Source organism: Brassica napus, chromosome C4, assembly GCF_020379485.1.
Source record: "Brassica napus cultivar Da-Ae chromosome C4, Da-Ae, whole genome shotgun sequence".
Classification (NCBI taxonomy): Eukaryota; Viridiplantae; Streptophyta; class Magnoliopsida; order Brassicales; family Brassicaceae; genus Brassica; species Brassica napus.
The window spans coordinates 55,181,017-55,192,706 of NC_063447.1; the positions used below are offsets into that span (position 1 = coordinate 55,181,017).

Below are 11,690 nucleotides of genomic sequence, written 5' to 3' on the forward strand. Positions count from 1 at the left end.
TTATATATAAAACTAATTTTAATCTATTATTATTTATGTGTATTCATTTATGTATTATTTATATAATTAAATTAGAGTAAAGAAATAAATCAAAACAGTACATCTTGTTTATTTACGATATTTTTTTAGTGAATAAATCAAAATAATTATTTTATTTATTTTATATATGGTATATAACTAAATTTCAGTGACATGTACATAGATATATAGTATATTTTAATATAAATATCTATTAAAAAAGAAGTCATATGACTTCTCATTCATGTGTGATTTTTTATAAAATGGACTATCTACTAGAATTGGTCACATTGCATTTTCAATCATTAATAATCTTGATATTAAATAAAAAACATTATTAAATACACATTTCGACATGTACTCTATATCTACTCTAGCAAAAATAGACCGTAAATTCATTCACATCTATAACCCATTCTGGTTTGTAATGTATATGAAGTTCATGTAAAGTTTGACATTCACATAAGTCTTCCCAGATTATCTGACATATTGTGTTTTCGTAGTGTTGTTTTTGCAGTCAATGAAAGCAGAAGACAATATTTAAACTATGGTCGCTTGATACAATTACGTTGATTTAGTTGTCTTATCATTTACTAAAGATTATTTGATTGTAAGCTCTAAACATTTGTTAATAATTTACTGAACACATTGATGCATTTGGAGAAAATGAAGTTGGTCACTTAAATTTTTGCATAATGTAATAAAATCATATATAATATATATAGTGTGCCCTAGCCAAAAATCTAAATTAGATATAACATGAATTATTAAAAAAAATTCGGTTATACAATCCAATCTTTTCCTGTTGAGTAATGGTAATTTGATATAAAAGATTACCAAAGTTGTTTTCTTTATCATATTCCTGAAATGGCTAATTTAAATTATCAAATAAGAATCAAAAAAGGGCATGACCTATGTTACATGGAATCGGAAGAGGATACATAGAAGTATAATTATGTAAAAGCGCAAAAGCGAGATTTTAAAAAAAAAAAATTAGGAAGCGGAAACATTTCGAAAGCATATATCTCTCTCTATATATATATATTAAAAATATAAGAATAGTTTTATACAACTTATGACCTGAAAAATATACAAGATTTCGTATAAAAAAACTATTGTGCACAAAGATAATTCATGGTATTAGGTTAAAATTTGCACATTTTTATTTTCTATATTTTAGTACAATTCATTTTTAGATTTTATATAAAATAAAAATATAATTTTATATTTTTTACTTATTTACGATTTTGGACTTTAAAACGGAAATGAGATTCCAAAATGAAATTGTAAACTTTCAGAATGTCTTTGGAAAGGCTACTTATAAAATGTTTTGGAAATAGTAAGAAGGCATCTGATAAATCTTCCTTGTGACCTAGATGAATGACACGGCAAATAGCAATCGAGTAAAAAAGACAACAAGCATGTAGTCAGTGTAGTACTGCTACAAGTCTGGTCGTGATATTTATATTTTTATTTAAATATGCAGATATATTGCATCGCAGATATATACATATAGCACGGGGGGTTTGTATGCATCGATGCGGAGATATATAAACAGACAAAGCGCACTAGATTAGATCTGAAACTGTTGCCACCTAACAAAAAAAAATCGGCGGGAAACGGAAACCGTGTTTTTGCGTCTCCCTCCATAGGATTTGTGCCCCTTTTTAATGTTTCTCCGATCTCTGCTTTCTAAACCCTAATTTCCAAAACCCAGAAAACCCCTAGCGATTTGCTTTTGAGAGAGAGAGAGAGAGAGAGAGAGCAATTCATCTCCATGGCTTGCGTTGCGGATGAATCCCAGATCGAAATCGACATCCACGGCCGCCACGTCGAAGCTCCGTCTCGCTACGTGTACTCCGTCGCCTCGTCGCCGTCGTCGTGCAATGTCGCCGTCGGTTCCCACAGTCTGATGTCCAAGAAGGTGAAGGCCCGTAAGCTTCCGATGGTTGAGCGATTCGATGTCGAAAGTAGCGGCGGCGTGAGCGATAACGGCGATTGTTGTCACCGCGATGATTACAAGCTGCTGCGTCCTGAGATTGTTCGCGTCTACTGTCGCCGCCGTAAGAGGTCGCCGCGGGAGTCTGGGGACGCTGAAAGTTTGAAGCTTGATGAGAGAAATCAGAAGAGAAGGAGAATTGGTGAGGATTCGAGTGGGCTAAGGAGTGGCTTGAGGGGTTGCAGTGGAGATAAGCAGAACGGGGCATCTAGAAGGAAGGGGAGCTCTGTTAAGAATCAGGACAAGGTGTCTATTGCTTCTGGTTCAACTAGGAGATGGGTCAGGTTAGGGTTTATCTCTAACCACTGAAAGTCACTGACTTGTGAAATTTTCTAGACTACTTGCTCTCTTGGTCTTGTTGTATGATGAGAGAGTTTTGAATTTGCAGGTTGAGTTATGATGGTGTGGATCATAAAAGTTTCGTAGGGTTACAATGCAAGGCAAGTGTTAAACTAGATACTTGTCCATTTTAAGCTATATTGCATTCCATTTATTTCTGAAAGGGACATCTTAACCATCAACTTTTGTTTAATCCCTAGGTTTTTTGGCCGCTGGATGCTTCTTGGTATACAGGTTCTATCGTTGAATACAGTGTAGAGAGAAAGCGTCACATTGTAAATAGTTCTGTCTACTCTATTGAGTTTTGAGTTTGATTAATTTTGTGAGCTACGGGATATGCAAAAGCTTGATCCTCTAACGGTGGTTGCATTCTTCTTTAGGTTAAATACGAGGATGGATCTAGTGAGGATCTACTTCTTGATCGTGAAATGATCAAATTTTTCGTTTCTCGTGAAGAGATGGAGCTGTCACATCTGAAGATTTGTACGAATGATGTGACTGTTGGTGTCCGCGATTACGATGAGATGGTTGTATTGGCTGCTAATTTGGAGGATTCTCAAGATTTTGCGCCTGGAGACATTATATGGGCCAAACTTTCTGGTTTGTACTAAACTGATTTCTGCAACCGTCTCTATGCTACCTACTTACTTCCATGGCACTGCATTTGCTTACCTTTTCGGACAGGTCATGCTATGTGGCCAGCAGTTATTGTGGACGAATCTGTTATTGGAGAGCGGAAAGGTCTAACCAACAAGGTATCTGGAGGAAGATCGATCTTGGTACAATTTTTTGGCACCCATGATTTTGCCAGGTTAGACAATGTCTTCTAAATATTTAGATATCTTGTTTTGCTACCGAGTTGTTGAGATGAATGTTACGCATTATCAAAAGCTGAAGTTTAACATCCTTTGGTTGTATAGAATAAAGGTAAAACAAGCAACCTCGTTTCTCAATGGGCTTCTCGCGCCATCTCATTTGAAGTGCAAACAACCTCGGTTTGAAGAGGGCATGCACGAAGCAAAAATGCAAGTCCCTCTCTTTTCACTTACATTCTACTTTCTCGATTTTCCAGTATCTTGTGGATTAACAATTAGACCAATAATTATTTCCCTATGTTTCATGAAACTTGGCCAAGTTGCCTGTCCTGAAATTACTGTTATTTTGCTTCACCCAGATATCTGAAGGAACATAGGCTTCCAGAAAGGATGACTCAACTTCAAAAAGGAACTGATTCTGACTATTCCGCAAAGACCAATAGTACAGAAGAGGGCAGCTCAAACTCGGCTGGTGATCACATGAATGATGGAGAAGTGTGGTTGAGACCAACAGAAACTGTAGATTTCCGGTATACAATAGGGGATCTGCTAATAATAAATCTTGGTAAGGCTTGGAACTTATAATATGGTGTATTTTTCGTTGTGCTTTGGTTGATTATTTTCAGTTGGCTATTGGAATGAACTCCATTATCATGAATTGACTTATGACTTGTCTTACAGGGAAAATTGTGACAGATTCTCAGTTTTTCAATGATGAGAATCATATTTGGCCTGAAGGTTATACGGCTATGAGAAAGTACACATCCCTAAAAGGTAATTTGTTAATAAGTTTTTGACTTTTCCTTACTAATAAGGTATTTTCCATATTTGGTTGATTGGAATTAGTTCATAAATGTGTTATGGGTTGTTGCTTTTGGTTTTAAGCAGATCATAGCGCATATGCCTTGTACAAGATGGAAGTGCTCAGAGATGCCGAGTCGAAGACTCGCCCTCTGTTTAGAGTGACTGCAGATAGTGGAGAGCAAGTGAGTAGAAAACATCTAATTACTGTTTCTAACCTTCTATGTGTGTTCTATGTGTTTTGAGGTCCAGCGTGCATCTCTGGCTACCACTGATAACTTTTTTTTGGCAGTTCAAAGGGCTTACTCCATCAGCGTGCTGGAATAAGATATATATCAGGACAAGAAAGGTTCATAGTGCTACTGATAGTCCTATTTTTGGGGATGAACTAAATGGATCAGACATGTTTGGTCTCTCCAACCCGGAAGTCATTAAACTTGTACAGGTATCTAGTCGTTGCATTTAAACTGATTTGTATGCTTCTAGTGATTGCACCTAATATGCGTTGCACCTTTATAACCCATCATCTAGCAGGGTTTATCAAAATCTAGACTATCGTCCAATGTTTCTATAAGCAAACATAGTTTGGGAAAGCGTCAAGATCATCTTACTGGTTATCGACCTGTTCGTGTTGACTGGAAAGATCTCGATAAGTGCAATGTCTGCCACATGGATGAGGTTAAGGATGCATCTTTTTGTTTCTCGATAGGAGATTTCAATCTTTTGCGCTTTAACAAGTCTGATTTATATTTTTTTTTCTGTCTGCAGGAGTATGAAAACAATTTGTTCCTGCAATGTGATAAATGTAGAATAATGGTATTGTTCATGCTCTGAGCTTTTCTCGTTAACATATGCCTCGTAGATCTACACTCTGTAGTGCTTTGTGTGACTCAAATTGAAATTGCTTGTCCACTACTAGGTCCATGCTGGATGCTATGGAGAGATAGAACCCTGTGATGGTGCTTTGTGGTTATGCAACTTATGCCGTCCTGGAGCTCCTGATATACATCCACGCTGTTGTCTTTGTCCTGTAGTAGGTAATTTGACCGTATCATTTAGTCTGTGGAGTCTTTATGTCCTTTCATTCGTGTATAATAAAAACTTCTTTTAGGGGGTGTTATGAAGCCGACAACTGATGGGCGCTGGGCTCATCTAGCTTGTGCTATATGGATACCAGGTTCGATATTTATGATTTGTTGTTTTGTATAAGATTGGTTTCTACTGAAGAAATAGGTGGCATTTTACCATATTTGAAATTTGCTATTTCAACAGAAACGTGTCTATCTGATGTCAAGAAGATGGAACCGATTGATGGGGTGAATAAAATCAGTAAGGTTGGTGGTCATTTTTCTTTTTCTGTTTCCTTTACACCGTCACTGTGGGCTTTTCAGAAATCTTATTTCTCTTCCTTTTTTGCAAAACTCTTAAAACTAGGATCGCTGGAAACTAATGTGCACCATCTGTGCGGTATCTTATGGAGCTTGTATCCAAGTAAGATTTATTTCTGTGATAATAGAAGCTAAATCGTTCTTATGCATTGTGATGGATTCCCGGTACACAATTATCTAGTTGAAATTGCCTAATGAAAATGCTGCCAATATTACTGGGTTTAAGTAGAAGAAATGCAGCATAATTTTCTGATCATTCCTGTAAATATTTTTGGTTGTGCTTCTGTAGTTGGTGACTTTTTACAGATAGTATCATATCAACTTGTTGGTTTTTTCTAAGAAGCGGTGATGCATATATAGATTCATTTGGCAAGAATGTGTGTCATATGAGTTTTTCAGAGGAGATCTTAGTGCTTATTTACTGTTTGTTTATGTCCACTGGCCAAATCACATGCACTTTTCTTATTGAACTAGATTTTTGAAATATTGCATTGTGATATCTTTCAAAGTTAAGTTATGTTTGCCATTTAGCATGTGTATGAGTTGTGTTCCAAACAACTGTATATGCCTTTGTTACTGTCAAAGGCCAGCGATGAGTTGATATAATGTTAAAAGTGACTACATTTTTTCAGTGTTCAAACGATTCTTGTCGTGTGGCATATCATCCACTTTGCGCGCGAGCTTCTGGTCTATGTGTTGAGGTACTTTCATATCTCTTGCACACAAGTGATACTCAAAACACAGCTAGTCCATAAGAGATGTTTTTAACTGATGATGGCTATCTTGACCGTCTATGTAGCTTGAGAGTGAGGATAAGCTTTTTCTTCTACCAAAGGAGGATGAAGAAGCAGATCAGTGTATCCGCATGCGCTCATTCTGCAAGAGGCATCGACAAACATCAACTGCCTGCCTAGAATCAAAAGACATGATCAAACCCACTACTCATAAAAATTCCGACTATCTCCCACCACCTAATCCATCTGGCTGTGCTCGTACTGGTATGTAGCTACTGCGTCTATCTTTGGGTTCTAGGATTAAACTTTAGATTACACCATGTGTTTTTTTGTTTGTTAATCTTTTATATACAAACGTTTTTTTTATATTTAATACAAAGGTTTAATCTTAAGCATTTTTCACATTCTTTTTTCACTTTAAGTAATGTCCTACGTTTCAGCAGCATAGATGATCCATCTCAACATATTTTTGGTCTATTGTTGCAGAGCCTTATAATTTTCTTGGAAGAAGAGGGCGGAAGGAACCTGAAGCTCTTGCGGCTGCTTCTTCAAAGCGGTTATTTGTTGAGAATCAGCCATACCTAGTCGGTGGTTGCTATCGAAATGAGGTTTCAACCTATGAGTGCATTCACGGATCAAAGGTGTCACAGATGAATACACCAACCAACATCGTTTCTATGGCCGAGAAATATAAATACATGAAGGAAACATACAAGAAGAGATTAACATTTGGTAAGCATTCGTTCTTCTTGAATTAGCAGCAAATCTTAAAGGATATCACAGATCTTTCAAACTTATGCTACGATCAAAATAGTAGAATTTCTGTATGATCCTAAAAGTTCATTTTTCTTTTCAGGGAAATCGGGAATTCATGGTTTTGGCATCTTTGGAAAGCTTCCGCACAGGGCTGGAGATATGGTGAGTATACTTAACTTGAACTTGAAATTCCGTTTTTGGAAAGTGTCACTCAAGAAAATATTTGTATGATTTCGACGTAGGTGATTGAATACACGGGAGAACTTGTTAGACCTTCAATAGCTGACAAAAGAGAACGTCTTATCTACAATTCAATGGTGGTAAGCAGTTCTAACTAACTTTTGTATCAGCGAATAGATCTGTAGCTTTATTCATCTGAATCGATATTGCTTCATTACATTCCTCTAAAAGTATAAATCATGAATGAGTTCATAAGTATCTGAGAAAGTAATTGTTTCTTACGTGATAGGGTGCGGGTACTTATATGTTTAGAATTGACGATGAGCGAGTCATAGATGCTACAAGGGCAGGAAGCATTGCCCACCTGATTAATCACTCCTGTGTGGTATGTCTATGGCTCATCACTCTTAATTGCTTGTATTTGATTGAGTTAGCATCTTCAAAAACTAAGCATTTGTTTGTCTAACTTTTGTGCAGCCAAATTGCTACTCGAGAGTCATCAGTGTTAAGGGAGATGAACACATTATCATCTTCGCAAAGAGGGATATAGCTAAATGGGAAGAACTGACCTATGACTACAGGTTTCATTTTCATGCCATTTGGATCATATCTGAGATAATTCAATAATCATTTTGCTAACGCTTATCTTCTAACTTACAGATTCTTGTCAGTCGATGAGCGGCTTTCATGTTCATGTGGCTTTCCAGGGTGTCGAGGTGTTGTTAATGATACAGTAGCTGAAGAACAACTGTCGAAGATCTATGTTCCTCGCTCTGATCTAATAGAGTGGACCGGATAATAAGCTGAGTAAAGCTATAGAATAACTAATAATCAACCCCTTTTTTGATTGTTGTAGCTCTTTATTACTGAGAGCAATTTGCTGCTAAGTTTGAACCACAAACCATATTTTTCTGTACAGATACAAAATTATCGAGTAGCAAATACACTGATCACAGTAACAGTTTTGCAAGCACAGACTTGCATTCTCTTTTTTTTTCTTTCAAGATTTGTGTGTGCTGCATCTAGAGTTTAATCCTAATGGTGTCACTTTTCATTTTTCAGAAATTTATTTATGGAACAAGTAACGTAAGTGCGTGGTTTAGTGATATTGTGATTCAATGATGTGATCATATATATATTGCTTTGAACTTTTTCTGATAGAAATGTGAAAAAGGCTCATTTAATTTTGAAGTATTTGGCTGGCAAAAAAATTTTTTTGAATTATTTGCAGAAATATTCGTCACGAGGATTTAACTTCTGATTCATTATTGTTGTAGAGGGGGTCAGCTCAATATGTGTGTAAGATAGAACAAAAGAAGTGAGATACTTAGGATAACAGCTCGAACACACAGAGGATGACAATAAGAAGCCTACACCAAGATTTGCTTCTCTTTGGCACTTCTTGCATTGGACACAGTACACCCACATGATATTACTCCCTATGTCCTCTTTGAACATAGTAGCTTTTTTTTTGAACACGAACATAATAGCTCTTTGTAGGAATTCCAATGTGTTTAATGTTTATTAGTCTTTTTTTTTTGTCACGAAATGTTTATTAGTCTTAGGAGGCTGATATAAGTGGCGAGGGCTGGATTAGGAGGTGGTGACGGAGGGAATATGAGATGGTTTTGGTGCAAAAACCTACCCTCATTCGTTGACAGTGGCGTATGCAGAAGCCGCAGTTATGATGCTGGCTAAATATGTTGAAAATTTGGGGTTTAGAGATGTCATCTTTGAATCTTGGCCAAGCCTAAACAGTCAGATCAGTGAGATATTTATGGTAACTTAAACGGGAATTCAACAATTGGAAACTTGAGATAATTTATAGAAATCGATTTGAGGATACAAGAATCTAAAACCTGTCAAAAGAGTGTGAGAAAAGTTCAACAAAAAGGAACAAAATCACATGGAATAGCAGTAAAAGGGTTCTTCTAGGCGACAGGGATCATCTCAGGGTAATCTACGGCTGTGAGGGGAGCTTCGGGTACAAAAGCAGCCGGAGCATCAACCTGAGCAGGTGCAGAGTTTACTTCTTCTTCCTTGGGAGAATGGATGATGACAACATCAGGCAATGGTGTCTTTGGTCCCGTTACTCCCTTAGGGTCCCAGTCAAGCATGACCTTCACCTTGATTCCAAGCACACCCTGCACATACATTTGAGGTTTAACCAGAAGACTAGAATTAGACATCTTTTGTCGGTCTACATACTCAACCAAACAAGTCAGTCAGAAGAAACTCTCACCTGTCTAAGGAGAACATGTCTGACAGCAGAGTCGATGTATTCCTTGGTAGGTTGACCAGAGGAAACCATGTAACCGTCCTTGAATTTCATGGACTTGGCACGTGCTGCACGTAGCTTTCCACTCACAATCACCTGAGAGTGAGTAAGAATTTGCGTTAAAAAGAAATGCAATAACAGAGGAGAAAACAATGAAGAGAAAAATGGGATTACTAGTATTCACCTCACATCCCTTAGCTCCACTCTCCATGACGAATCTCAATACACCATAGCAAGCCCTATACACACAACACAAGATCATTGTAATATTAAACATCCAGCTTTTGTTAAGAAACGAGAGCATGCAAATAACAATGGCGCAATATAAACTAAGCAACCAGCCAAAACATGCAATACCAATACTAGCAAATTAAAGAGTGTAGCTTCTAAAGAGTAACCAAAAAAGATAGGATCTCTATGAGTATGCTTCCATGGTGATGCTCATATACAAACAATTGCCAACCACAATTCTTAATTCCTAAAAATTATAACATTCATCCTATTAAATTAGGTAATGGGACTCATCATATGGAATAACAAACTAGCAAATTCATTATCTGAATACACCTACAAACTTCAATCAAACAAAAAAAAAACAGTAGAAAAACTCAGAAATGTATAGGTTACTACATGTCACTATGTCAGTAGTAGTACCTGCGAACGGCAAGACCACCGAGGAGCTTGTAACGGAGAGACTCAGCCTGAGCAATGGCGCAGAGACCTCTGTTGGCAACCTTCTCAGCGTAAAGCTCAACACTGTCTTGAGGAAACCTAAATCTCTTCTGCACAAGTGATGTCAGCTCCCTGATCCTCCTCCCCTTCTCACCTACATCCAACCAACCAAAAAAAAAAAAAATCTTTATGAGATTCCATATATAAAGTTCCCAGCTTTCAATTCCAAATAAATATCTACACATATTACCGAGAACATTTTGAGTACGAGTGGCTCTGATGATAATCTCAGTCCTCATTGGAGTAACCCTAACCTCCACACCTGAGTATCCATCCTCAGCTAGCTCTCTGGTTAAAACCTCATTCAGTTCAGCGTAGAACACACCGTCCGCTACAAACTATTACAAAAAAAAATCAACACATATACAGTTCAATATACGATGCATCGATAGAGATCATCAACTCAACCAAAAAAAGAAAAGAAATTACAAATGACCTTTCTCTTCTTGCTGATCTGAGTCGCCGCCATGGTGTTGAAATGTAAATCTGTCGAACGCTGGAACCAAGTAGGAGCTGTGATCTCGAGTGAATGGTGGAAAGCTCTGGTGCGTTATCACGTTTAGATGTTAGTATTTATATCTAGGTTAGATACTCAAAATCACTGGTTTATTGGGCCCAATAGACTTTTAATGGGCCTTTTCTTTCCTTACGTTAAGTGAATAAAACAACACACGGTTTCATTTTCGAAAAAGTATTCTTTCTTTCATTCTCCTGCGACGTCAACATATCCGTGTGATGATGAACCGAGACAAATCCTTGAAGGAATCATAGGAGTGAAATACCTAATCATCATATCAAAGAAGTTAAACTTCCAGTAGCTGCATAGCGAGATGTCCCCAAGGTTTCATGGACATTCTCTGAGTTGAGACAGAATCTGAATGCTCTTTGTAGGGAGTGAGCTTGCCACAGCATGGTAGTAGAGCCATCGGGTTTAGTGAATCTGATGAGATTGAAGGAACTATACAAAACCTTTTCCTAATGATTTCACAAAATGCATCATTGTTTTTTTTTATTCATCTATAAACTCTGGCTTATTTAGCTAAGATTTGGTATGTATCTGAGATTTGTTTAGAGATAAATGAAACTTTCAGAGCCTTCACATTTAATTAGCTGTTAAGTTAGAAAAAGGGAAACTTAAAGTAAGCATATAGTATACACACTGCTGGAACAAAAAGAAGGGGAAATTGTCGTTAAAGGAAACTAATAAGGTGTTGTTGATTTTACACAGTGGCGGATGTAGGTGAGCCAAGTTGGTGGCACTTGCCCCCATGAAAATTTCAAATTCTTTATAACATGTATGAACTTTAGTCTTGTTTTATATGTTTATATTTGATTTGCCTCCTACTAAAATTATCTTTGAACCTTGTTTTCTATGTTTATATTTTATTTGCCCCCAACGAATATAAATCCTACATCCGCCGCTGATTTTACACCGGAAGATCTACCATTGAATCGACAGTCGAATGGATATTCACTGTTTGATCAAACGTTTCGTCAAAACACTTCACACGTCTATGGACTTGCTTGATTATCATAACAAAATCTGATTATTAGCTTTGATCCAGCGCAACAACATATTCAAACAAGAAAACTCTACCTCTCCTTGTTGTCTAATACTACTAGACAGAGTTTTAGTTAAATTCACTAAAG

At 37.0% G+C, this 11,690-nt stretch overlaps 2 protein-coding genes across 3 annotated transcripts; one reads left to right on the forward strand and one right to left on the reverse strand.

The window, feature by feature from the left end:
• The first annotated feature begins 1,591 nt into the window (after positions 1-1,591).
• On the forward strand, positions 1,592-8,115 carry LOC106391394 (histone H3-lysine(4) N-trimethyltransferase ATX1-like). 2 transcript variants are annotated; one of them, XM_048754024.1, is made up of 24 exons: positions 1,592-2,301; positions 2,406-2,457; positions 2,557-2,631; positions 2,737-2,956; positions 3,041-3,167; positions 3,277-3,381; positions 3,531-3,736; positions 3,853-3,945; positions 4,060-4,157; positions 4,265-4,417; positions 4,504-4,650; positions 4,741-4,788; positions 4,892-5,009; positions 5,084-5,149; positions 5,245-5,306; positions 5,407-5,463; positions 5,993-6,061; positions 6,160-6,358; positions 6,581-6,826; positions 6,951-7,012; positions 7,093-7,170; positions 7,320-7,415; positions 7,508-7,611; positions 7,691-8,115. In XM_048754024.1, exons 1-24 carry the CDS (start codon positions 1,796-1,798, stop codon positions 7,827-7,829), a joined length of 3,126 nt encoding a protein of 1,041 aa, XP_048609981.1. In that variant the 5' UTR covers positions 1,592-1,795; the 3' UTR covers positions 7,830-8,115. The 2 variants fall into 2 exon arrangements, with proteins under 2 accessions (XP_048609981.1, XP_048609982.1); XM_048754025.1 differs by having other exon boundaries at positions 1,593-2,301; positions 4,507-4,650.
• A 719-nt stretch (positions 8,116-8,834) lies between these two features.
• Positions 8,835-10,637, reverse strand: LOC106391393 (40S ribosomal protein S3-2). Its single transcript, XM_013832017.3, has 6 exons — positions 10,477-10,637; positions 10,231-10,378; positions 9,963-10,134; positions 9,493-9,547; positions 9,273-9,404; positions 8,835-9,174 (listed from the first exon to the last, which is right to left on the reverse strand). The coding sequence occupies exons 1-6, from the start codon at positions 10,507-10,509 to the stop codon at positions 8,962-8,964; spliced, it is 753 nt and encodes a 250-aa protein (XP_013687471.1). The 5' UTR covers positions 10,510-10,637; the 3' UTR covers positions 8,835-8,961.
• Positions 10,638-11,690: the final 1,053 nt, after the last annotated feature.

What these genes read in the sequence shown, in the direction of transcription:
- LOC106391394 (XM_048754024.1), top strand. Translation starts at nt 1,796, where the DNA reads ATGGCTTGCGTTGCGGATGAATCCCAGATCGAAATCGACATCCACGGC. An exon ending in AAAGTACACATCCCTAAAAG is followed by an intron (nt 3,946 to 4,059) that starts GTAATTTGTTAA and finishes GGTTTTAAGCAG; the next exon opens with ATCATAGCGCATATGCCTTG. An exon ending in CTGCAGATAGTGGAGAGCAA is followed by an intron (nt 4,158 to 4,264) that starts GTGAGTAGAAAA and finishes TTTTTTTGGCAG; the next exon opens with TTCAAAGGGCTTACTCCATC.
- LOC106391393 (XM_013832017.3), bottom strand. Translation starts at nt 10,509, where the DNA reads ATGGCGGCGACTCAGATCAGCAAGAAGAGAAAG. An exon ending in GGTGGTCTTGCCGTTCGCAG is followed by an intron (nt 9,548 to 9,962) that starts GTACTACTACTG and finishes TTGTGTGTATAG; the next exon opens with GGCTTGCTATGGTGTATTGA. An exon ending in GTGGAGCTAAGGGATGTGAG is followed by an intron (nt 9,405 to 9,492) that starts GTGAATACTAGT and finishes ACTCACTCTCAG; the next exon opens with GTGATTGTGAGTGGAAAGCT.